Consider the following 27,306-nt stretch of genomic DNA (forward strand, 5'->3'; position numbering starts at 1 on the left):
TGAATTGATCCCTTTACCATTATGTAATGCCCTTCTTTGTCTCTTTTGATCTTTGTTGGTTTAAAGTCTATTTTATCAGAGACTAGGATTGCAATGCCTGCTTTCTTTTGCTTTCCATTTGCTTGGTATATCTTCCTCCATCTGTTTATTTTGAGCCTATGTGTGTCTTTGCACGTGACATGGGTCTCCTGAATACAGCACATTGATGGGTCTTTACTCTTTATCCAGTTTGCCAGTCTGTGTCTTTTAATTGGAGCATTTAGCCCATTTACATTTAAGGAGTAATATTGGTATGTGTGAATTTGATCCTGTCATTATGATGTTAGCTGGTTATTTTGCCCATTAGTTGATGCGGTTTCTTCCTAGCATCGATGATCTTTACAATTTGGCATGTTTTTGCAGTGGCTGGTACTGATTGTTCCTTCCCATGTTTAGTGCTTCCTTCAGGAGCTTATGTAAGGCAGGCCTGGTGGTGACACAATCTCTCAACCTTTGCTTGTCTGTAAAGGATTTTATTTCTCCTTCACTTATGAAGCTTAGTTTGGCTGGATATGAAATTCTGGGTTGAAAATTCTTTTCTTTAAGAATGTTGAATATTGGCCCCCACTCTCTTCTGGCTGTAGAGTTCCTGCCAAGAAATCTGCTGTTAGTCTGATGGGCTTCCCTTTGTGGGTAACCCAACCTTTCTCTCTGGCTGCCCTGAATATTTTTTCCTTCAGTTTAACCTTGGTGAATCTGACAATTATGTATCTTGGGGTTCCTCTTCTCAAGGAGTATCTTTGTTTTGTTCTCTGTATTTCCTGAATTTGAATGTTGGCCTGCCTTGCTAGGTTGGGGAAGTTCTCCTGGATAATATCCTGAAGAGTGTCTTCCAACTTGGTTCCATTTTCCCCATCACTTTCAGGTACACCAGTCAAACATAGATTTGGTCTTTTCACATAGTCCCATATTTCTTGGAGGCTTTCCTCATTTCTTTTTAGTCTTTTTTCTCTAACCTTGTTGTCTCACTTTATTTCATTAATTTGATCTTCAATTACTGATACCCTTCCTTCCACTTGACCAAATCGGCTACTGAAGCTTGTGCATGCATCACATAGTTCTTGTGCCATGGTTTTTAGCTCCATCAGGTCATTTAAGGTCTTCTCTACACTGTTTATTCTAGTTAGCCATTTGTCTAATCTTTTTTCAAGGTTTTTAGCTTCCTTCCGACGGGTTCGAACATCCTCCTTTAGCTCAGAGAAGTTTGTTATTACCGACCTTCTGAAGCCTACTTCTGTCAGTTTGTCAAAGTCATTCTCCATCCAGCTTTGTTCTGTTGCTGGTGAGGAGCTGCGTTCCTTTGGAGGAGAGGAGGCACTCTGGTTTTTAGAATTTTCAGCTTTTCTGCTCTGGTTTCTCCCCATCTTTATGGTTTTACCTACCTTTGGTCTTTGATGTTGGTGACCTACAGATGGGGTTTTGATGTGGATGGGGTTTTGATGTCGATGTCCTTTTTGTTGATGTTGATGCTATTCCTTTCTATTTGTTAGTTTTCCTTCTAACAGGTCCCTCAGCTGCAGGTCTGTTGGAGTTTGCTAGAGGTCCACTCCAGACCCTGTTTTCCTGGATATTACCAGCGGAGGTTGTAGAACAGCAAATATTGCTGCCTGACCCTTCCTCTGGAAGCTTCGTCCCAGAGGGGCACCCACCTGTATGAGGTGTCTGTCGGCCCCTACTGGGAGGTGTCTCCCAGTTAGGCTACACAGGGTCAGGGATCCACTTGAGGAGGCAGTCTGTCCGTTCTCTGAGCTCAAACGCTGTGCTGGGAGAACCACTGCTCTCTTCAGAGCTGTCAGACAGGGATGTTTAACTCTGCAGAAGTTTCTGGTGCCTTTTGTTCAGCTATGCCCTGCTGCCAGAGGTGGAGTCAACAGAGACAGCAGGCCTTGCTGAACTGCGGTGGGCTCCACCCATTTGGTGCTTCCCCGGCTGCTTTGTTTTCCTACTCAAGCCTCAGCAATGGCAGACACCCCTCCCCCTGCCAGCCTGCTGCCTCGCAGGTTGATCTCAGCTGCGCTAGCAGTGAGCAAGGCTCTGTAGGCGTGGGACCTGCCGAGCCAGGCGTGGGATGTAATCTGGTGTGCCGTTTGCTAAGACCATTGGAAAAGCGCAGTGTTTAGGCGGAGGTGTCCCATTTTTCCAGGTACAGTCTGTCACGGCTTCCCTTGGCTAGGAAAGGGAAATCCCCCAACCCCTTGCGCTTCCTGGGTGAGGTGATGCCCCACCCTGCTTCAGCTTGCCCTCCATGGGCTGCACCCACTGTCCAACCAGTCCCAATGAGATGAACCAGGTATCTCAGTTGGAAATGCAGAAATCACCTGTCTTCTGCGTTGATTACGCTGGGAGCTGCAGACCGGAGCTGTTCCTACTCGGCCATCTTGGAACAGACCTGCACAAAGTAAAATTTTTATATCAACTTTTGCATAGACTGTTCAGGTTCATGTTACTTTTCTTTGCCATTGTTCTGTTGTAGGTATATGCCAATCTAACATCTTGTCAAGCTCTTGGAAATATGTGTGTGATGAACATGAATTCTTATGACTTTGCCACATTTGATGCATGTGGACTATTTCAGTTTATCTTTAAAAATACTGCTGGACTGAGCACTGTTCATTCTATTTCATTTTGGTAAGGATATTTTGATTGATGAAATGTTATTTTGACTGAATTCAGTGCAGTTATTAATATATTCACAAATACTAATAATAAGAAATATTTATTCTCCATTATTAAAACAGTTGTAACTGTTTTTAGGAGACAGAATCTTCCTTGGCTGTTTTATGGAGACCAGTTAGGATTAGCACCTCAAGTGCTCAGTTCTACCTCTCTTCCTACAAATTTCAGTTTTAAAGGAGAAAACCAGGTAAAAGTGTCTAATATCATTAGAGGATAACTACATTTTGATTTATAATTTTAAAAGGTAATAAAGTTACAATTCTTGCCTTTTTAGGTTGTTGGTACAAACTCAGTTACTAAACTAAATATAAATGTCAACAACTCATAAGAACTAAATAGTATAGAGTTTAGCTGTCTTACTGAATATGTGGATACTTCTGGATTGTGTGGTTATGGCAAGAAGTTGTACTTGTAGGGTTGGGAAGAGCAGTTTTCATCACCAAATGCAAAAAATCTCTGTCCTGTTTTTTCCACACCTTAAAGAATTGCTTCCAAAGATTGACTGGGGCTCTGTGACATTGCTCAGCACTTCACAGGGCCAAATTCCTACCTGTAACTTTTTGACCTTCCAGAATGAGGAGATACTATTCTCCCACACTGCCTCCTATTTAACAGGTTCGAAAGGAGGCTATCTGTCACTAGTGCTGCCTCTCAATTCTAGAATAATAATTTTCATGCAAAAAACCAGTCCAATTCTTTCAGGTCTATTTAGTCATAGAAATAGATTAATTGAGCCTCAAAATAAAGATAATTGAATGTAATTTTTCAACAAAAAAGATCAGTCAACAATGAAAATTTCTTTATAGGATATTGTATTACTTTCAGAGTATTTGACCTGATTTTGCTCTTGTTTTCTTTAATCAGAATACAAAACTGAAGTTTGTTGCTGCTTCCTATGATATAAGAGGAAATTTTCTCAAGTGGCAAACTTTAGAAGGAGGTGTTTTACAGGTAAGCATGATTCTAGTTAAAGAATTAATAACGTGCATTATTTTTGCCTGAGACAAAGCCAAGAGGAAAAGATTATTGTATGAATAAAGCATCAGTTACATACTACAGTTGATTTTTTTTCTGATGCTTTAAATTAGAATTTCTTAAGTTTTTTGTTTGTTTGTTTTTGTTTTTTTTTTTTTTCTTTTTTTTTGAGATGGAGTCTCGCTTTCTTAACCAGGCTGGAGTGCAGTGGCGCGATCTCAGCTCACTACAAGCTCCGCCTCGCGGGTTCACGCCATTCTCCTGCCTCAGCTGGGAGCTGGAACTACAGGCGACTGCCACCACGTCCGGCTAATTTTTATGTACTTTTAGTAGAGACGGGGTTTCACCACGTTAGCCAGGATGGTCTTGATCTCCTGACCTCGTGATCCGCCCTTCTTGGCCTCCCAAAGCGCTGGGATTGCAGGCATGAGCCACCATGCCTGGCTAAGTTTTATTTCTTTAAAGTTATGACTTTCATTTATAACAGATGTTCCCTTAACTTTTCATATCCTTGATACATTAAATAAGTATTATGTAGAGCATATATCCATGTTCGGGTTTGAGAACTCTTGAGTATAAGAATAGAAAACATTTGTGAGAGATATTTATCTGTTGTATTATTTTGCTGTAGCTTTGTCCAGACACAGAGACAAGGCTAAATGCTGCTTATTCATTTGGAACAACCTACCAACAAAATGTAAGTTTGAACGATATTAGTCTATATTTTAGCTTTATTTTTCAAAATATCATATCAGCAGTAATTGGAATAATACTTAAATTTTTGAGATTGGAAATTTTTTTTTCTTGGTTTTTTTTTTTTTTTTTGAGATGAAGTTTTGCTCTTGTTGCCCAGGCTGGAGTGCAGTGGTGCAATCTTAGTTCACCACAACCTCCGCCTCCCAGGTTCAAGTGATTCTCCTGCCTCAGCCTCCCGAGTAGCTGGAATTACAGACATGTGCCACCACGCCAGCTAATTTTTTGTATTTTTAGTAAAGACAGGGTTTCTCCATGTTGATCAGGCTGATCTTGAACTCCCCACCTCAGATGATCTGCCCTCGTCAGCCTCCCAAAGTGCTGAGATTACAGGCATGAGCCACCGTGCCTGGCCGGAAATGTTTTTAATAGTGATGAATAATTTCACTATTTAATATAATTTTTTATTACCTGGGTACATAAAAGCTTAATTTAAGTGGCATAAACAGAGCACCTTGTTATCTATAGAGTTTTTTGTTTTTTGAGACAGAGTCTCGCTCTGTTGCCCAGGCTGGAGTGCAGTGGTGCAATCTCAGCTCACTGCAATCTCTGCCTCCTGGGTTCAAGCAATTCTCGTGCCTCAACCACCTGAGTAGCTGGGACAACAGGCATGTACCACCACACCCAGCTAATTCTTGTGTTTTGCATAGAGATGGGGTTTTGCCATGTTGACCAGGCTTGTCTCAAACTCCTGACCTCAACTGATCCACCAGCCTTGGCCTCCCAAAGTGCTGGGATTACAGGTGTGAGCCACCTCGTCCGGCCTAGAGTCTTAAACATCATATAATATTACATCTTCATAATAAATTGTTTATCTGCTTCTAGGCTTATAGGTCTTAAAAAGTAATGCTTACTTCTGAGCATTTTGAAATAAAGTAAAAATACTACTTTTTTAAAATGACTAATAAAAAGTTACTCCCTTCTTCTACCCCCTCATAACAAATAAAAATAATTCCCTCATCGTCTTCCATTCTTTTCTTTCTCCTTCCTTCTCTGACTTTCCTTACTTTGATACCTATTTTGAAATTACATTATCTTACTAAGGAATATTATGAGCCATTCAATACTTGAAAAACATGCATGTATTAGTCCGTTCTCACGCTGCTAATAAAAACACATCCGAGACTGGGTAATTTACAAAGGAAATAGGTTTAATTGACTCACAGTTCACCATGGCTGAGGAGGCCTCAGGAAACTTAACAATCATGGTGGAAGGGAAGCAAACATGTCCTTTTTCACATGGTGACAGGAAGAGAAGTACTGAGCAAAAGGGGGAAAAGCCCCTCATAAAACCATCAGATCTCATGAGAACTCACTCACTATCATGAGAACAGCATGAGGGTAACTGCCCCTATGATTCAATCACCTCCCTCCGGGTCCTTCCCATGACACATGGGGATTATGGGAACTACAGTTCAAGATGAGATTTGGGTGGGGACACAGCCAAACCATATCAATTCATTAGTCTGTAAAAGTACATCTTGATAAAGTTCCACGCACAACCATAGAACAAAACCATAACAAAAAACACCATTATGGAAAGTAGATTGGAAGAATCTACTAACAGTGGTTACCTCTGGATAGTGGGGTTAGAAATTATTTTTTTCTTTTTTATAATTTCCAAATTTTCTACCATGAACATGAATTTACTTCTTTTGTCAGAAATGATTTACACGTTGTTGTTGCTGTTGTTGTTAAAATAAATGTTATTGTGCTTCTAACATCGGCCAGAAAGATCAACACTTATGTAATGCCTATCTCTGTGTGCTCAGCATTTTATCGTTATTATCCCATTTGATTCATAAAATAACTATATGAGATACATAGTATCTGTGCTTCACAGATGAGGAAATTATGCCATGTAATTAGGTAATTTACTCAAAGACTTGTGTCACATAAACTGTGGAGCCAATGTTCCATCATCAGGTTTAAAAAGCATTTTTATTTCTTTGAACCTGGCTAACTCTCAAGTCCTTCATAGCCTAGTGGGCAAAACAGTTATATAGACAAAGAATTGCAAAGAATGTGATAAGTGTCATTCTATAGGTATGTACAAGGTACTGATTCCTGGGGAAGTATAGAAAGGCTTCACAAAGTAAGTGATACTTGGATTTGTATAATGAATATGAGTTTTCCAGAAGAACACAGTGGGGAAGGAAATATCAGACAGAAATCACATTTGTAATGACAGAGAGACATACAGTAGTATGGCATATTTAGAAACTACAAGTAGATTAGTATGAATGGACCACCATAGACTGATAGGGAGTAATGAGAGATAAGCCTGGCTTGGTTAATGGAAGCCAGATCATAGACATCATTGTACAGCAGGAGAAAAAATTGGGAATTTATCCCGTAGGACAGTAGTTTTAAACCTTTTCACTGATGTACCCTTAATATTGAGAATGAAGGTATACCTCCTTCATCTGAGTTGAAGCTCAAGAAGTTCTCAAAATTCTCAAAGCAGTACTTTACTGTTAGTGTTTTTGGTCCTTATAAAATAATCATAGCATTCATGTTTTGGAAGACAAATGAAAATGCATATAAACAAGGTAGTATAAAGACATTTTGCAAAACTAGAAAAACACTCTGAAGATAATAAATATGCTTGCTAATTTTCAATTGTGATCTTTTATTTTATTTTTTACTTTTTAGTACTTTAAGTTGCTGTTTTATGTGCTTTTATTTTTAATTTTACTTTTCAGTGTGAGATTCCTATCTCTAAGATCTTAATTGACTTTCCCACTCCTATATTTTATGATGTATACCTTGAATATACTGATGAAAATCAACATGAATATATTTTGGCTGTGCCTGTGTTAAACCTAAATCTTCAACATAATAAGATATTTGTGAACCAAGGTAAGACATCCATACATACCACTCTTTTCCCTGAGCAGAAATCAATAAATAAGTTAACCTACATGATAATTTAATAAACCACTGATTATAAGAAAGGTCATGAATTCTCTCTTATATGGTTCTATACAGTGTGCCAAAAAATGAAACAATAAATTGCTGGTGGACTTAGAAACTATTGCTAATTTTATTGCCAGACATATTGTTAAGAAATTATACTGTTGCTGAGGGTATATCCTGAGAAACATTAGTAGAACCGTAAATTGGGGCTTTTTCATCAAGCTGTCCCGAATATGCTTTTTTGGACAAATTAGTTTCTTTTGTTGTTATTCATGTTATAAAATTCTGCTTTTTCAGGTAATTTGCAGGGGAAAGCCTTCCAAATTTATGAAAAGTTCAATCAGAAGACATTCAAGTCCAAGGCACGGTGGCTCACGCCTATAATCGCAGCACTTTGGGAGGCCAAGACGAGAGAATTGCTTGAGCCTAGAAATTGAAGACCAACCTAGGCAACATAATTAGAACTGGTTGCTACAAAAAAAAATTTAGCTTGGTGTGATGGTGCACCCTTGTAGTCCCAGCTACTCTGGAGGCTGAGGTGGGAGGATCACTTGAGCCCAGGAGGTTGAGAATGCATGCAGTGAGCCATGATCATGCTATTGCACTATAGCCTGGTCAACAGAGTGAGACCCTATCTAAAAAAAACAAAAGAAGACATTCACATGAGTTAGAGAACGCCATTGTCAGGTGTTTCTTATACTAGTAGCTTTTTGCAGCCATCTTATCTAAAACAATAATTTTATGTTTTAAATTTGTGCAGTAAACTTTTTTCTTTTTATAATAAAAGACAGCAACTCTGGAAAGTGGCTTCTAACTCGGCGCATTTTCTTAGTGGATGCAGTAAGTGGACGAGAAAATGACTTAGGAACTCAGCCAAGAGTAATTCGAGTTGCTACTCAAATATCACTGAGGTAAACAAATGTCTAATGATATTATTTATGGGAAAATATCATAATGGAAGTGTTTGCCAGTCATTAGTAGATGAAAACAATAAGGACAACTGAATTGGAACAGTTGGTCGGGTTATTTTAGGTGTATGTGTAGATTGGCATAGACCAGTAAAAGTGAATAGCCAAGGGGGAAAACTATAACAGAAGAGTGTGAGGAGTTAGGTCAAAATGCACATTATAGGTCCCACTCTAGACCTGCTGAATTAGAATGGGTTGCGAATAGCTAAGTAAATACCAGTGAGCTGAAATTGGTGTTTCAGAAAGAGCTTGCCAGATGATTGTTAATATTTAGGATTCCCCTGTCCTCATTTCTTTCAGTGGCTTTTGTTCTAGGTTTACCCAGATTAATTTTCAACACCTCCCTCTTCCTAGGATAATCTCATTATGATCCTACGTTAGGATAGTACCTCGCCACTTAAATTTCTCTTTCTTTTCCAGTGTGAGATCTCTAAAATCTTAGTGACTTTCCCACTATAATATTTTATGATGTGTACCTTGAATACACTGATGAAAATCAACACCATCATCTCACAGTAGTTTGGTACTTTGAAGTACTTCAATATACTTATTTTTCAGTTATTTCATTTTGATTCTCATAATCTTATAAACAGTGCAGAAACTTTGTTATTTATCATGCTGAAATCCAAATGTACTGTCTTTTCAGCATTTCTTCAGTCTGCTAATATGGTGTTCCTAGTAAAAATGAAAATGCACCTAGTCAGACTTGATGTGTTCTTGATGAAACCATGCTGGCCCCTAGTGATTGGCACTTTCCTTTTTGAATTCACAAACTGTGCAGTACTAATGCATCGAATTTGGCAAAATGAACCTCACTTTGTGCCATAACCATATTACAGCTGACACTTTTTTTTTAATTTAAAAATTTATTTATTTGTTTATCTTGAGACGGGGTCTTGCTGTGTTGCCCAGACTGGTCTTGAACTCCTGGGCTCAAGCAGTCTTCCCGCCTTGGCCTCCCAAAGTGCTGGGATTACAGGCATGAGCCACTGCACCTGGCTTGACACATATTATTTTGTTAAGAATTCATCTTTCTCTTTTGAAAATCAAGATCTTATCTGCCTTTCTTTAGGCTTCATGTAGCACTGTACTTTTGATTATTCCTCAAAGATAGTTTATAGTGCTTCAGTGATTTCATTTGTAAACTTCACAGGACTTGGATTGAGCTTCTAATTTATCTCAGATGGTACATTTTTGGTTTGCTTTTTCTTTAATCTTACACCATCAGATGGTATATTTTAATGTTCAAGTCTTGATCACTGAAGATAGCTTTTGTTGTCATCATTAGTTTATGTGTAACCTTCCTTAGTCCTTGTTAACTACTTGGTTCTGAGATCATCAGACAATTCATATTAAATTCAAAAGACATGGTAAGTTAAATGCATGTTTAAAGGCCCGGATATACTGATTACTATAAATGCATTTTCTTTTAAATAGCGTCCACCTTGTACCCAACACAATAAATGGAAACATCTACCCTCCCTTAATCACCATTGCCTACAGTGACATTGATATCAAAGATGCCAACAGCCAGTCTGTGAAGGTGAGTTCCTGACTTATCAGTGCCCTTGTATGTATAAATAGAGTATAATACTGATTCAGTTTACATTTTGGTCAAAAGACAGTCTTTTTTTTTTTTAAGTTCTAAATAAACCTTTCTCTACATATAGTCAAGTCTTAATTATTTTTTACTAATAATGGTAAGAGGTGAGTTCTTATGGATCCTGAGTATAAAAAAGTAAGAATGGATTATGTTTTTCAGTAGAAGCCTCACCAGCAGTTGAGTATCCTTGTTAGGGATCCTGGGATATGCTGAGATGTTCAATGTCTGCTCCTGTTCTTTTTGGCCACCTTGCTTTTGTTAAGATTTTGTGGGTCACGCACAGTGGCTCATGCCTGTAATCCCAGTACTTTGGGAGGCTAAGGCGGGCAGATCATGAAGCCAGGAATTCGAGACCAGCCTGACCACCATGGTGAAACCCTGTCTTTACTAAAAATACAAAAATTAGCCAGGCGTGGTGGCGCACATCTGTAATCCCAGCTACTCAGGAGGCTGAGGCAGGAGGATCACTTGAACCCGGGAGGCGAAGGTGTAGTGAGCCAAGATCGCGCCACTGCACTCCAGCCTGGGCGAAAGAGCAAGACTCCATCTCAAAATAAATAAATAAATAAAGATTTTGTGTCTTTGCCCAATTAAGCCAGGAACTCAGACTTTACAGTGGGCATATGTGTGCTCACCAATCTATGACCCACTTAATAGAGACATACTTCAACAGGCAGAAAGAGATGATGATTATCAGCTTTATAACTAGTATTGCTAACATGAACTAGAGGATGTAGTTTGGACCTGCAGCCAAATAGGTTTCCCACTACTTCACCAACTAAATTAAACTTAACTACAGGACAGAAGGCCTCTCCTGCCTGGGAGGGCCTACGTATGGAAGCGAGACCTCTTAGGCTGCACTGCAGAGAATGAGCCTAAAGAAGGTTGAGCCACACATGCTCAGTTCCTCTTCTCAACTTCTCCAGTCAGATAAAGCATCCCTGCTTTGAGGAGGGGTAAATGAGAGAGGGATAGAGGTAAAAAAAAACAGAGGTAATTCTTCTGTACTTTTTCCTCCTAGAGATTAAGTGGCTATTCTCTTCTTTCTCTAAAAACATGAGAAGTAGAGCATAAGCATTTCTTACCTCCAAACTCTGTAAGAGCTTTGAATTTCTACTATTTTACTTCTGTATTTTAATATTCTAGTTCCTTCAGCCAGTGCTTTTGGCCTCTTTGTTGTGCTTGTACTTGTACTTGACTGCTATTAGATTCAAACTTTAATTAAGCAAAAATACACATGTAGTATAACTTTTAAAGACTTTCCATCCTCATTTGTATTACCTAATCCAATGCTAAAATTAGTTTCCGTTGACTGAGCTTGTATACACTGTAATGAGAGGAGAAGAAAATCCAAAACATGCTTGGTAACAACAAAAGACTGCCTGGTTTAAAACTTCCTGGAGTGATATTATGGGTAATCAAGAATATATTTATTTTCAGCTTGACCAACATAGTGAAACCCTGTCTCTACTAAAAATACAAAATTAGCCAGGCATGGTGGCGCTTGCCTGTAATCCCAGCTGCTTGGGAAGCTGAGGCAGGAGAATCACTTGAACCCAAGAGGCGGAGGTTGCAGTGAGCCAAGAGCACGCCATTGCACTCCAGCCTGGGCAACAAGAGTGAAACTCTGTCTCAAAAAAAAATATATATATATATATATATTTTTTTTAATGTAAAACACTTCTGAGTTTTTTTCTTTAAATATTATTCTTGTCCAAAATAATTCTAAACTAAGCCTTGATAAATTGAAAAATAACAAATAGAAAAAAGTTAAGTCTGCTGGTCGTAGTGGCTCATGCCTGCAATCCCAGCAGTATGGGAGGCTGAGGCAGGCAGATCAGTTGAGGTCAGGAGTTAGAGACCAGCCTGGCCAACACGGTGAAACCCTGTCTGCTAAAAATACAACAACAAAAAAAATTATCTGGGCATGGTGGCGGGTACCTGTAATCCCAGCTACTTGGGAGGCTGAGGCAGGAGAATCGCTTGAACCTGGGATGTAGAGATGGCAGTAAACCAAGATTGCACCACTGCACACCAGAGTGAGACTCTGTCTCAAAAGAAAAAAAAAAGTTAAGTCATGAAACTACATTGATGAAGTCCACCTCAAATTATTCTAATTATAAAATATACAATTCTTTCATCATTTCTTAATTTCTCATGGCAGCTGTTGCAAAATTTTACATCAGTTGTAAACATCCAGCTATGTCTCTGCTCTTTATCTGGTCTTGAGCAGATCAGGACCATCTAATATGAATTCCTTAAGATTTCCTCTTTAATGTTTCAGAATCTCTGATTCATTGTCCTTCCCATTTCTTGTTCCTGTTTCTAAGAAAGAAGGTCCCTTCCTCTCTTCCTAAACTAATCTTCTATCTAAACTCATTTACAGTACCTTTTCCAATATCCTGTTCCATCCCTAATGTCTTATTCAGCCAAGTCTCTCTGCAAGTCTCTTTCCTTTGCTTATAAAAACTCTCAGATTGCCTTATCTTAAAAACAAACTAAAACAACCAACTAAACAAACAAACATTTTACTCAGTTCTGCCAGCTGCCCAGCTTGCTATTGTATCTCTTCTTCATTTCCCAACCATTTATTCTTTCATCATTTGCAGTCTGGCTCTTGCCATTTACTTCTTTGAAAACCTCTTTCATGAAAGTCAGCAATGATTTCCACATATAGTGGCTTTCTTTACCTTGACATTTATACAACATTTGACACTGTACTCAACCTCCTCCTCCTTCTTGAAACTCCCTATTCCGTGACCATGGTAAGACTTAGGTATCTTCCTCTCCTACCCCTCACAGTCCTCTTCTCTGACCCTTTACTAGGTTCTTCTTTCTCTTGTCTCTTAATGTAGTGGTATCTTTAAGATTTTGTTCAGACCTTTGATTAATCTGTGGTTTAGCAACTGGTGGTTTACCCAATTGCTAAATTCCTGATGCACAAGTTTAGTCAAATTCCTCAGTTACAGAAGTCTATCAGAAAATGAAATATGATTAGTTTGTGCATGAATTTAACTTATCTCCTAATGAGCCCCTTTTTTAATGTGTGTGAAAGGATATTTAAAGCAGCACAAGTAATTCTCAAAAGCATATCTATTTACGTGTAAGTTAAAGGTCAACTCTAGTAATATTGATAGTTAAAAACTATAGTGTTTATGGTAAAACCCAGCTACAAATGTATTTTTATAACAAAAGTAAGTTTGTATCATATAATTTCAGTATAGCTAATTTGTTTTGTTTTAAATATCAGGTTTCTTTCTCAGTCACATATGAAATGGATCATGGAGAAGCACATGTCCAGACAGATGTAAGTTTATTTTAACCTTTTAAAATATATACAGTGTATTTTATAATTAAATAATTTCAGATGTGCAAGAAAGTTGCTAAAACAAATTTGCCAGCTATTCTTTCCCCAGACTCCCCTAATGTTAGCATACAAAACCTTAGTACAATGATCATAATCTGGAAATTAATATTGATGTAGTCCTATTAACTAAACTACATACCATTTGAATTTCACTATTGAATTTTTTTCTGTTTCAAGACCCAATCTAGGGTCACATATTGCTTTTAGCTGTCATATCTCGTTAGTGTTTTACAATGTGTGACAGATTCTTAGTCTTTCTTTGTCTTTCATGACCCTAACACTTCTGAAGAGTACTGGTCCATTATTTTGGCCCTCAATTTGGGTTTGTCTGGTATTTTCCCATGATCAAATTGAGTTCATACAGTTTTGGCAAAGATGCCACCAAAGTGATGCTATAATAATAAATAAAAATAAGTATCTCATGGGGGAGATTCTTTGAAATTATGCAAACATCCTGCTTCTTCTTATTCTTCTTATTCTCCCCCTCTCATTTTTTTTTTTGAGACGGAGTTTTGCACTTGTTGCCCAGGCTGGAGTGCAATGGCACGATCTTGGCTCACCGCAACCTCTGCCTCCTGGGTTCAAGCGATTCTCCTGTCTCAGCCTCCTGAATATCTGGGATCACAGGCATGTGTCACCACACCCAGCTAATTTTTGTATTTTTAGTAGAGATGGGGTTTCTCCATGTTGGTCAGGCTGGTCTCGAACTCCCAACCTCAGGTGATCCACTTGCCTCAGCCTCCCAAAGTGCTGGGAATACAGGGGTGAGCCACCATGCCCAGCCGGCCCTCTAATTTTATTTTATTTTATTTTAAATGGAGTCTCACTCTGTCGCCCAGTCTGGAGTGCAGTGGCGCTATCTCGGCCCACTGCAACCTTCACCTAGCTGGTTTAAGCAATTCCCCTGCCTCAGCCTCCCTAGTAGCTGGGATTACAGGCACACACCACCACGCCCAGCTAATTTTTTAATATTTTTAGTAGAGACAGGGTTTCACCATATTGGCCAGACTGGTCTCGAACTCCTGACCTCAGGCAATCCACCCGTCTCGGCCTCCCAAAATGCTGGGATTACAGGCATGAGCCATGGTGCCCGGCCCTCTAATTTTATTAAATAGCATCCATTGATGATTTTGCCTGCAGAAAGTTTCACTGTGATATTTGCCTGATGGTGATTTTCTGTTTCCCTAATTACTTTTTTATTTATTAATTTGGAACTTTACTATAAGGAGAAACTCTCCCTTTGCTCACATTATTTATTCAATTATTTATTTTTAAATCAGTGTGAACTCATATTTATTTTATTCTAGTAATTATAATATATTATTATTTGTTTTCTTGTTCAAATTGTCCCAGATTTGGCCATTACAAGTTCCTCCAACTTGACTCCTGTGTCCTTTCTTTTTTTTTTTTTTTTGAGATGGAGTCTCACTCTGTCGCCCAGGCTGGAGTGCAGTGGCGCGATCTTGGTGGCTCACTGCAAGCTCCGCTCCCAGGTTCATGCCATTCTCCTGCCTCAGCCTCCCCAGTAGCTGGGACTACAGGCACCCACCACCATGCCCAGCTAATTTTTTGTATTTTTAGTAGAGACGGGTTTCACCGTGTTAGCCAGGATGGTCTTGATCTCCTGACCTCATGATCCGCCTGCCTCGGCCTCCCAAAGTGCTGGGATTACAGACGTAAGCCACTGTGCCCGGCTGACTCCTGTGTCCTTTCAACATTTCCCACCCCACCATTTTTTTGAGCACTTCCTTACTTTCTGTTCACAGTGTTTTTGAACACCGATGACAGAAATTACATAAATTCTCAATTGTTCTTTTGTTTTTTAGATTGCTTTGGGTGTATTGGGTGGGCTAGCTGTTTTAGCATCTCTTTTGAAGACAGCAGGATGGAAGAGGCGCATTGGGAGTCCCATGATTGATTTACAGGTATAATCTCAGGAGTTTTTTAAGAATATTTTTATCTTTGGACCATTCTGGATCCTTCTCATAAGACACAGCTAGAGGATAAGTAAAAAAGTTGCATTGAATTTTTCTGGGATATGTAATTAGGATAAGTATTGCTGGGTCATATGGTATATGTGTACCTCATTTTCTTCCCACCATACTGTATGCCAGTCTATATTCCCACCAGCAATGCTCTTCTTATTTCTGCACATACTTGGCAACACTTGATATTTTTCCAACCTTTTCATTTTTTGCCAACCTCATGGCATATAGTAGTATGTCATTGTTGATTTCATTTTCATTTCTCTGTACTCTTCATATACATTTTAATCGTCTGGGTTTCTCCTTCTGTGAACTGCCTGTTTATATCCCTTGCCCATTTCTCTATTATGTTTCCAGTTTTTATTGTTTATTTGAAGAATTTTTTTTTGTATTTTCTAAATAGTAACCCCTTTTTGGTTTCTGATGTTGAAATATATGACCAAATAAATATGTGACCCATCTGTTATTTTTATCCATGTAGTCCTTTGTTTAACAGAAACTTTCAGGTTTGTTTTTGTTTTCATTTTTGTTTTTTTGTTGTTGTTGTTTTTTTGAGACGGAGTCTCACTCTCGCCGAGGCTGGAGTGCAGAGGCACAATCTTGGTTCACTTGCAACCTCTGCCTCCCGGGTTCAAGCAATTCTCCTGCCTCAGCCTCCTGAGTAGCTGGAATTACAGGCGCACACCACCATGCCTGGCTAATTTTTGTATTTTTAGTAGAGACGGGGTTTCACCATGTTGTTCAGGCTGGTCTTGAACTCCTGGCCTCATGATCCGCCCACCTCAGCCTCCCAAAGTGCTGGGATTACAGGCATGAGCCACCACGCCTGGCCAGAAACTTTTGGTTTTGATATCATCATATCTGAATATTTTTTCATGTTATGATACGTGCTTTTGGGATCTTGTTTAGGAAAACCGTCCCTATATCAAGATCACAAAGATAGTCCACATTTTATTCTATTAACTTTATACTTTCACTTCATGGTTAACCTTTTATTTTTATTAAACACTTAAAAAATATTTACCATGTACCAGGCACTTTTTAAAGCTTTATGTATGTAATTTTCTTAATCCGCACAGTAGCTCTTTGAAGTTAGGTTATTATTATTATTTGCATTTTACACGTGATGAAATTGAGGTAAAGGTTAAATTTTATACTCACTTGATTTTTGCAACTCAGTAATAGGTATTTCCGTTTTGCTGATGAAGAACATGAGACAGGTTACATGGTAGCTTTAACCAAAGTATCTTTCTGATTCCAAAGCCAGTGAGCTAAGGAATCAGCAGGGGTACTTGATTTACTACTTGGGATAGTCCAGAAAGGCTTCCCAGAGAAATGAACTTTAAGTGGGATTATCTGTTCATTCCACAATAGTCACTGAGGCTGTATTGTCTAAGTGTCTGGCACTCTACCAGGAGCTGGGGAATGTGTTAGTGAGCAAAGACAGACATAGTCTGTGCTCTCAGAAATCATGAGAGCTTACCAGAGAGAGGAAGAGAAGAATATTTGGTAAAACAATGCCCATTTTATTCCAGAAAGTATTTGAGATGAACGTATGGAGTGGTTAGTCATTGACTACATGGCTGGAACTGGCAGATGAGGCTAAAAAGTTAATTTTGGCCCATATTGTGAAAGACCTTGTGGATCAGGAATTTATATTGCAGTGAGGAGTTGTTCATTTTTAACAAGGGGAGTGACACAATCCAATTTACATCTTAGAAAACTAACTCTGGTGGTAGTGTGGAGGAGATATTAGAGGGGAGGATTCCCAACTAAGAGAAAATTAGGAAGCAGTTCAATTTTCTTAGATAGTGAAAGATGAGAAGAGTTGAAAGAAGAGGCTACCAGGAATGGCCAGAAAGGTAAGGAGCCAAAAGGTAGCAAGGAGGAGGAAGCAGGTGGTCTTTATAGCTGGATCATATGGGGATATGTGAAACAAGGCTTCAGGCTTAAGAAATGGAGTGGATGATGTATAAAAGTGGTAGTGTTACTAAAAGTGGTGTATACATGGAGTCTTAAACAGCTGTAATTCTTTTTTTTTAATTGCAGACAGTTGTGAAATTCTTGGTGTACTATGCTGGTGATCTAGCCAATGTTTTCTTTATCATCACAGTGGGAACAGGTCTTTACTGGCTTATTTTCTTCAAAGTGAGTGAGTTTCTGAATTTTCCCCAACTGCCAATATCTGAATAGTTGAAAAGCTTTCTTTATAAAGGAACTATTTTTATTTGAGAGAATTTTTGATCAACAGTATTAAGAAAAGTTCCCAACTCCCCATTCCTTGAGTGTGCTGAGCTTATCGATTACATCACTATCTTCCTCTTTTATGCTTTCTTTGGTTTATAAATTGTGCTTAGTAAAAACCTTGTTCAATTGGAAGACTTAGGTGGGAGGATCCTGTGAGTCTAGAATCAAGTCCTGCCCGGGCAGCATACTGAGACCCTCCTTTCCCAAAAAAAACAAAAACAAAAACAAAAAACAAACAAACAAACAAACAAAACTGTGTGTGATAATATTTAATCAAGTAATTTTTATTATAGGCACAGAAGTCTGTGTCTGTTTTGCTGCCAATGCCAGTTCAGGAAGAACGTTTTGTCACTTATGTTGGATGTGCCTTTGCTCTGAAGGTAAGTTTTAAAGGACAGGTTACCAAATTTAAAAGGCCTGCTAATGAACTAACAAGTCTTTAAAATTAAAATGCTTTCAAAAATCTTTGGCGTGAAATTCACTTTGGTTTTGAAAGAAAGCATTAATTATTTTATGTGGTAAATTTACTTTTATTTATAGTAGATGCTCAGTCTGAAACTCTGCCTTAAATATTTTTTTCAAAGAAGCCATAAATTTGTATGGCTTATTTGATAAAATGATATTTCAGTATATAACTTTCTTTAAAGTCTGATGATACATTCACAATGGGACAAAATGTCTTCAGGCATGAATTTTGTCTCCATCAATCAAGGGTAAAAGGTACCACTCTGGATAAAGTGTTGAGATCTTAAAAGTTGTTTTGTCTGTCTCCAGATTCCTTTGCTCCTTTCTTCCTATGGCCCCCCAATCCCCAACTCAGTGTTCTCCATCAATGTAGGTGAATCTCTTTATATGCCTCTTGGTAGTCCTTATCCTATTTTACTGTGAGTGTTAAGTGTCTGCTTTTTCCACTGACTGGGAGCTTCTTGAGGTGAAGTATCTCATACTTAGATTTTTATCCTTTATTTGATGAATAATGCAGCAACTAGAAAGAATGCCTCAGTTTAAACATATTGCTTCTATAAATAAGAAAGATGTGTTTCAACAGCACATTCTTTAAAAATCAGAAATCTGAATAGCAGAAATAGAAAAAAAAGAACATTCGATAACTTTAATTAGGAAAAACAAACTATAGTTGAAAATATCTTTACTTATAAAGAAGTCAGCTGATCTACAAAACAAAGTGTGCTTCTAGAATCTTTGGGAAAGAGTCAATTATATAAGTCCCTATGTGAGGAGGAGGAAAAATGTCTCCTCTTTTCATATTCCTATTTTAAAGAAAGAAAAAGGGAAGGTAAATTAAGATGTATATGAAAATTCTGTGAATTTGATGATTCCAGGTTATCTGATGAGCTTCTAATGATTCCTTAGTGGTATTATAACTTCATGTGAATTCACTCATAAAATTATATGTTCTTGTGATAACAGTATGTTTCTTAAAGAGTCAATATTGGTTTTATAAGCAGGCTTAACGCTGGTACTTTTTCAGGTGTTTTATTATATGTCATTCTCAGGCACTACAATTTTTGCATAAGCTCATATCCCAGATTACAATAGATGTATTCTTTATTGATTGGGAGCGACCTAAAGGAAAGGTTCTTAAAGCTGTTGAAGGTAATTGAAATAAAAAATATTTGTACCAAAATTCTTTTGCTACCCTTGCAGAGCAAAGGAGGTAAAACTCTTTTACTCATTTTATTTTCCTGACCAGGTGAGGGTGGTGTACGAAGTGCCACTGTTCCTGTAAGCATATGGAGAACATATTTTGTAGCAAATGAATGGAATGAAATTCAGACTGTGAGAAAAATTAATTCACTCTTTCAAGTACTTACTGTCCTCTTCTTTTTGGAGGTATAAACTGTTTGATGTGATTATATGCGACTTACATGTACCTTATAAATATTAAACTAATATAATTCCAACTAAGTTTTCATGACAGTGGAAGATTTCTCTAAAGGTTGAAATATTGTTGTGAAGCCATTAAAAAGGAGTGCCTTTATGTTATGTATTTTACCACAATTCTTTTTTGAAGTTTATCATCTTAAGCATTTTTAAGTGTAGAGTTTAATAGTGTTAAGTTGGCCAGGCACAGTGGCTCATGCCTGTAATCCCAACACTTTGGGAGGCTGAGGCAGGCAGATCACCTGAGGTTGGAAGTTCAAGACCAGCCTGGCCAACATGGAGAAACCCCGTCTCTACCAAAAAATACAAAATTAGCCGGGCATGGCGGCACATGCCTATAATCCCAGCTGCTCGGGAGGCTGAGGCAGGAGAATTGCTTGAACCCGGGAGGCGGAGGTTACAGTTAGCCGAGATTGCACCATTGAACTCCAGCCTGGGCAGAAAGAGCAAAACTCCATCTCAGAAAAAAACAAACAAACAAAAAGTAGTGTTACGTACATTCACATTGCCATGCAAAATCATCATCACCATTCATCTTAGAACTCTTCATCTTGCAAAACTGAAACTCTATACCCCTTAAACAACTCTGTACCCATTCCCTGCTACACCTAACCCCAGGCAACCACCATTCTATAATACTTTCTGTCTCTGTGTGTTTGACTGCTCTAGGTGTGAGGAGTAGCTTTAAAACCACTGGTTTGTATCAGAATCCCTTGGGGATCTTTTGTAAAATACTTATGCTCAGGCTTACCCTTAGAGACTATGTGTTGATTTAGTAGCTTTGAGGTAACTCCAGGTATCTATATTTTGAAAAAGCTCCCTACCCCCGATCCATATTCTCCCCTGCATTAGAATCACTATTATAAGTTTGATATTTTTCAACAAATTTTTATTGAACACTTACTGTAGACTATGTTCTGTGCTAAGAGCTGGGGCTAAACTGAACAAAACACAACATGTTTGTGATACATTTGCAGTTATTTCATGGATTTGGTTGGAATTATTAAAGGAAGTATTCAGTACTGAGTATAAGACTGAACATGGAAATGGTTTATATGGGAATAGGTTTTCTCAGGAATTATCTGCTTAATTAAGATTGAATATAAATCATTAACTCTTAGGTCTGTCTGTCTGCCTTCCCTCTTTTTTCTTCTTTCTTTCCATTCTCTTTCCCCTTTCCCTTCCTTTCCTTTTATAAAACTAGTAGAAGAATGTTTGTATCCCTAGGGCTTTAAAATAATATGAACAAGACTTCCAAAGTTCACTTGAAGTGGTATTTTGGTTTTTCTTAAATGGACAGATAAAAATTACATTTGTTTATAGTTTACAATACAGTGTTTTGATATATGTATTCATTGTGGAATGGCTAAATCAAGCTAGTTTATCTGTTACCTCACATACTTCTTTTCTTTTTGTACTAAAGTAGTGTGTGTGTGCGTGTGTGTGTGTGTTTGTGTGTGTGTGTGTTTAAGAGTTTCCTCAGCTTTAAAAGGTGTTACATGAAAAAGTTTTATGGTCAAGTAAGTTTGGAAAATATTGGATTCAGTATAATCATGTAGCACCTTTTACTGTAAAACTTCTCAGAGCCTTTATTCTACAAGGGTGGGAGGCATGGAGGTGAGTGTAATGGATGGACCAAAAGTATTTAAACATAGATTCTTTTTTCAAGAACTTATGTCCTTTAGAAGACATTTTGTAATATACTGTTTTAAAGTATAAAAATGTTTAGTACAGTGCCTGGCACATGTCAAATACTCATGAAATACTACTTGTTGGTTTCACTCATTGGTAGTTTACTGATGAAAGTTTTATCCTTTTAATTAAATTTTTAGTCTTGTCAGTGTGTATGACAATAAGGTTATATTTGGCCCTTAGTCATATTGAGAAGAATGCCAAATGAGCTAACTAAATATTGTGTAATAAATACTTTGTAGTTAAAATACTGTATAATAATTATTTTTATCTAGATTTTCTACTGTTTATACAAACTTAGATATTTTAGTTTTTCAAGGTGAGTAGGGAGAGGTTTTCTATTTTCAGTCTAGAGTAGTTTTCTTTATCCATGTCCGTTTAAATTATTACTTTTCCTTTTTACTCCAGGTTGTGGGATTCAAGAACTTAGCATTAATGGACTCATCTTCTAGTCTTTCTAGAAACCCACCTAGCTACATAGCTCCTTATAGCTGCATTTTGAGATATGCAGTGTCTGCTGCTCTTTGGCTAGCCATTGGAATTATACAGGTAAGGAATTATACAGGTAATATTACTTCTAAGTAACATTGCTTCTTTATAACTCTGCCTAATTACTGATTATCATCAAACATTGACCACATCCTTCTTTCTGTAGCAGAAAGAAGGTGACAAGAACAATAGCTAATGGTCAGTTCTTTTTTTTTTTTTTTTCGAAACAGAGTCTCGCTCTGTCACCCAGGCTCGAGTGCAGTGGCATGATCTTGGTTCACTGCAGCCTCTGCCTTCCGGGTTCAAGCAATTCTCCCACCTCAACCTCCTGAGTAGCTGGGACTGTAGGCTCCCACCACTACATGCAGATAATTCTTTTTGTATTTTTAGTAGAGATGGGTTTTTACCATGTTGGTCAGGCTGGTCTTGAACTCCTGACCTCAGGTGATCCATCCTCCTCACCCTCCCAGAGTTCTGAGATTACAGGCATGAGCCATCGCACCCAGCCAGTAGTCAATTCTTATACTGTATTAGTCACTGTGCTAATTAATTACTGTTGGTCCATCACTTCTTGGCCTTTAGGCTAAGATCGAGTGTAATTACTGTTGATCCTCAAATAGTTCAACCCCATGTTGAACTGTTTGACTGAACTCATTGAGAGTAGAAAATACAGTGTTCACAGAATGCAAATTCTGCATCTGTAGAGGGCCAACTTTCTGTATAGATGGGTTCCAGCAGGACTGAATATGGGACTTGAATATGGGTGGATTTTGGTATACTTGGGGGTTCTGGACTCAATCCCAACATACTATAAGGACAATTGTAATTGCTTTATACCTAATAATGTCTTAATCTTTATAATAGCCCTCGGAGATAAGCTCTGTTATTATCCTCATTTTATAGATGAGGAAACTGAGACCCTGCAGGAAGGCTTAAAAAATTGCCTGAAGTCATGTGACTAGTAACTGACAGAACTGGAATTGGAACTCAGGCAGCCTGATTTCAGAGTTCACGTTCTTGTCAATAGTGGGGCTCTGAAGGGCCTTTGAGAGTCCTCAGCTTTATAGTAATAGGACAGACTCTTTGTTTAGTTTATATGTAAATACAGGGACAGATAAGCTACCCTAAATATGTTCTTTTCTTTTGAAACATAACTTATTGTTTACATTTATTTATATCATGAAACCTCACTCAGATTGCTCGTACCCCTTGTGGAGTTTTTCTTGAAATATTTATTAAAATGACTGAAAGTAAAAATAAGTCTTTTTAGCCTCAGGTCCCATGTATCTAGTAGAGGCCATAAAGAGAAAAAAAAGACAAAAGGAAGAAAAGAAAAAGAAAGAAGCAGCAGCAAGCATCTAACTTTCAGATACTCATAAACAGAGTCCTTCTGTTTACTTTAAAATTTCCTTAACTTTTATAATCAGCACATGAAGATAGGACCTCTAGAGAGCAGTTTTAACTTCCTATAGCTGGCTAATAGCTATCTACCTAAAACAGCCTATTTTTAAGGATCTTTTGAGATTTTTGTTTGTTTGGTTTTTGTTTTTAGAGACAGTCTTCCCCTGTCTCCCAGTCTGGAGTACAGTGATGGAATCATAGTTCACTGCAGCCTCAACCTCCCAGGCTCAAGCAATCCTCCTGCCTCAGTTTCCTGATAGCTGGGACTATAGGCACATGCCACCACACCCAGCAATTTTTTTTGTTTGTTTTTTTTGAGACAGAGTTTCACTCTTGTTGCCCAGGCTGTAGTGCAGTGGCGTGATCTCAGCTCACTGTAACCTTCGCTTCCCAGGTTCAAGCGATTCTCCTGCCTCAGCCTCCCAAGAAGCTGGGATTACAGGCACCTGCCACCAGGCCCAGCTAATTTTTGTGTTTTTAGTAGAGACGGGGTTTTACCATGTTGGCCAGGCTGGTCATAAACTCCTGAGCTCAAGCTATCCTGCCATCTCAACCTCCCAAAGTGCCAGGGTTGCACGTGTGAGCCAGATTGAAATATTTTTAAGGGAGCTTATTCTTAGAGAATTAGGTCCAGGTGGTGGTATTCAGTAATCTGTGGATTAACTTTTTAAATATATACTTATTTTAAATTGATGAGACTTACTCAAACTTGAAACTACAGGGATAGAGTTAGTAAAGGACAGCTGACAACCAGAAAAAGAAGACAAACATATTAGAATTGGAAACAAGATAGAATCAAAAGAGTATAGGGTTTGATGTTTATCATCAATGTTAAGGAAATATTTTGTACAATATACCGATATATTTTGTGAGTATATCAGATTCATCTGGATGTAGAGAGTCTAAAGCAATATCATCTGAAGCTTTTCATATTTGGTTGAATATAACACAACCAAAATCAAAATAAGAGTGACTGAAATCAAAGAGAACCTTGTCTTTCCCATGAAAAAGATAAGCAGAGGTCCAAAGTTCAGGGCTGGAGTGGAATGGTGGCTTAGTGCTACTGTCAGGACCCAGAAGCCTGTCCTTCTGCCCAGCCACAAGGGACTTCCATCTCCACAGTCCCTTCTTGGTCCATAATAGCCAATGAAGTTACAGGAGGGAATTGAAGTAGGTAAGCTCACCTTTTCTTTAAGAGCCTTTTCAGAGGTGCCTTTCAACATCTTCTTGGCTAGAACTTAATTGCATGGCCACACCTAGCTGCACTAGACTCTTTCAGCTGGGCAGCAGTATATCCTGCTCAAGGAAGGGATCTGTTACTAAAGAGAAAGGATTGTTGGGACAGCACCTAGCAATCTCAGACACCACCATCTAACTTCATTCTTTGCTTCTCACTTTGCCATCAGCTGGATAGTAAAGTATTTCTCTCCATGGTAATATTCTAAAATGATCAGTGTTTATATATTTGTCAAGAATCCTTAAGGGTTCCTTTAACAACCTGTTACAGTTTCATAAATTTGTCTAAACTCTCCTTGATTCTAATAATTGTTCACTCCTTTTATTTCCTTAAACCCAGCCTCTTCAGCTTTTAAGTGGTGTCTTTTAATTTTTAAACCTTGAATATTGCCGTTTTTCACATCCTTTAAAGAGGTTTAAAATATGTATATAGAGTATGTAGGAAAACATTTTCAGCAGTCGGCTGGTGTAGATTCATTTATCTATTCATCCACATATTTGAGTGCATTTTATGTACTGGATGCTGTGCTGAGCTTATGGATCTGCTGTTACAGGAACAAATGACAGATTGTGCCAAGTGCTGTGAAGAGAATCAGCAGGGACATGAGATAGAGAGTAAATAGAAGGGAGGGGAGTGGAAGATAGGAATGGGGGACAGTGGGGACAGCTTTAAATAGGGGAGTTAGGAAATTTTATCTTTTCCTGAAACATGTCTAAAAAGATGTACCATGTAAAATTTTTATTTATAAAATTTCTGTTTCTAGTATTAAATCTAAGAAAACACAGGAAACCATTCCATATGAATTTTTAATACTTTGTAGTCAGAATACTAGATATATGCTTTTTATGTGCTGTTCTGGCAGAGAAAATTAATTTGAAAAGTAGAGCATTTTCTCATGTCTTGAAATTTAGATGAGCAAAATTGCAAACCCAAACATAAATCTGACCATCGATGCATTGATATATCCTACATTTTTAAAAGACTTTTTCTTTCTTCCCACGTGTTTGTCATAGCTTGTTTTAATGACACACAACAGTTTTCAGAACTCAAAATAGGCTCCCTCAATGACTCAACACAATTCTAAAATCCTCCTCCCTTTGACAGAAGAGTCAGAAATGACAAGTAGGACTTTATCACATAGGAACTGTTAAAGGCCACTGTGCTTTTGGTTGGAACTTTTTTTTCTTAAGATGCTACACTGTGGCTGTAAAAGAAAATTAAAATCCTAAAAGCTAATAAGCATAAACTTGACTTAATGTTTCAGGTCGTGTTCTTTGCTGTCTTTTATGAGAGATTTATAGAAGATAAAATTCGACAGTTCGTTGATTTATGCTCTATGAGTAATGTAAGTACTTTCTGACTTCATCTTGCAACTGTTACTTTCCCTTTTTAAAGGTCATGAGTTTGTTAAGAGAGACTTTAAAAGTGATTTGGTATGATTGAATTTTTGGGCCAATTTTCCACTGGTTGTTAATTCCAGAGATAATTATAATGAGTTACAAGTTAATACTTAAACTGCCTTAGTTTTTTCATTTTTTCATTTTTTTTTTTTGAAACGGTCTTGCTCCGTCACCCAGGCTGGAGTGCAGTGGCACCATCTTGGCTCACTGCAACCTCTGGCTCTCAGGTTCAAGCAATTCTCATACCTCAACCTCCTGAGTAGCTGGGATTACAGGTGTGCACCACTACGCTGGGCTAATTTTTTTTTTTTTGTATTTTTGGTATAGATGGGGTTTCCCCATGTTGGCCAGGCTGGTCTTGAACTCCTGACCTCAGGTGATCCAGCCTCCCCAAGTGCTGGGATTACAGGTGTGAGCCACTGTGCCCAGCCTGTTTTTTTCATCTTTATTTGCAGTTTCTTAATTATGAATTTCTTATGCTACCAAGTAGTTCATTCATTCCAGTACCCCTGAAAATTGTTTGTATGTCAACCCTGTTTCTTCTTTTCTTTTCTTTTCTTTTCTCTTTTCTTTTCTTTTTTTTTTTTTTTTTTTGAGAAAAGGTCTCGCACTGTAACCCAGGCTGGACTACAGTCGTGCAGTCGTAGCTTACTGCAACCTTGACCTCCTGAGTTCAAGCAGTCCTCCCACCTCAGCTTCCCAAGTAGCTGGGACCACAGGTGTGCACCACCAACACTCAGCTAATTTTTTTTTTTTTTTTTTTTTGTAGAGATAGAGTTTCCCTATGTTGCCCAGACTTGTTTCTCCCTTTCTTGGAAAATATCTTCAATCTCTTTTTCAAACATTTAAAAAAAAAAAAACGCAAACCTTATTATCCTTCATTACTTTATTATCCTCTTTATATATTTCCCAAGAATACAATCTTCATTATTTTGGGAAAAAGAAAGCAATTTTAAGGAAAACTTAATTTTTTATTGTTTTGCAGATGAGTTGCTAATTGCTTCTTTTTATTCTCTTTTTATAGATATCAGTGTTTCTGTTATCCCACAAATGTTTTGGATATTACATTCATGGTAGATCAGTACATGGGCATGCAGATACTAATATGGAAGAAATGAATATGAACCTTAAAAGAGAAGCGGTATGAAAATGTTTTACATCTTTTTGTTTTTAAGTTGAGAAGTGGATTCTTATAAATGCTGGATTTGTTTAAAAAAAAAAAACAGTCTTCATTGATAACTTTTTTTTCTTTTTGAGATGGAGTCTCCCTCTGTCACCCAGGCTGGAGTGCAGTGGCGCAATCTCGGCTCACTGCAGCCTCTGCCTTCTGGGTTCAAGTGATCCTCCCGTCTCAGCTTCCTGAGCAGCTGGGACTGCAGGCGTCTGCCACTACACCCGGCTAATTTTGTATTTTTAGTAGAGACGAGGTTTCACCATGTTGGCCAGGCTGGTCTTGAATCCTGACCTCAGGTGATCCACCCACCTTGGCCTCCCAAAGTGCTAGGATTACAGGCTTGAGTCACCGCGCACCTGGCCTATTTATCACTTTGATAGTTGCTAAGGACTGCCAGGCATGGTGGCTCACGCCTGTAATCCCAGCACTTTGGGAGGCCGAGGCGAGCAGATCACGAGGTCAGGAGATTGAGACCATCT

General features: G+C 38.2%; 1 protein-coding gene across 6 annotated transcripts in view; it reads left to right on the forward strand.

Moving 5' to 3' along the window:
- TMEM67 (transmembrane protein 67) overlaps window positions 1–27,306 on the forward strand; it is a 64,725-nt gene that overhangs the window by 24,872 nt on the left and 12,547 nt on the right. For 4 of the 6 annotated variants that reach the window (XM_003821111.4, XM_008974608.4, XM_055116736.2 and 1 more), the window contains 16 exons: window positions 2,513–2,667; window positions 2,794–2,902; window positions 3,580–3,666; window positions 4,322–4,387; window positions 7,149–7,305; window positions 8,150–8,273; window positions 9,768–9,873; window positions 13,184–13,240; window positions 15,127–15,225; window positions 17,335–17,433; window positions 17,826–17,912; window positions 19,047–19,146; window positions 19,244–19,383; window positions 21,535–21,675; window positions 25,518–25,598; window positions 26,678–26,794. In XM_003821111.4, coding sequence (XP_003821159.1) covers window positions 2,513–2,667; window positions 2,794–2,902; window positions 3,580–3,666; window positions 4,322–4,387; window positions 7,149–7,305; window positions 8,150–8,273; window positions 9,768–9,873; window positions 13,184–13,240; window positions 15,127–15,225; window positions 17,335–17,433; window positions 17,826–17,912; window positions 19,047–19,146; window positions 19,244–19,383; window positions 21,535–21,675; window positions 25,518–25,598; window positions 26,678–26,794 — 1,725 coding nt within the window. The remainder of the gene's footprint in view (window positions 1–2,512; window positions 2,668–2,793; window positions 2,903–3,579; window positions 3,667–4,321; window positions 4,388–7,148; window positions 7,306–8,149; window positions 8,274–9,767; window positions 9,874–13,183; window positions 13,241–15,126; window positions 15,226–17,334; window positions 17,434–17,825; window positions 17,913–19,046; window positions 19,147–19,243; window positions 19,384–21,534; window positions 21,676–25,517; window positions 25,599–26,677; window positions 26,795–27,306) is intronic. The other 2 variants (XM_008974606.4, XM_055116734.2) reach the window with 1 other exon arrangement.

This window comes from Pan paniscus, chromosome 7 (assembly GCF_029289425.2).
Source record: "Pan paniscus chromosome 7, NHGRI_mPanPan1-v2.0_pri, whole genome shotgun sequence".
Taxonomy (NCBI): domain Eukaryota; kingdom Metazoa; phylum Chordata; class Mammalia; order Primates; family Hominidae; genus Pan; species Pan paniscus.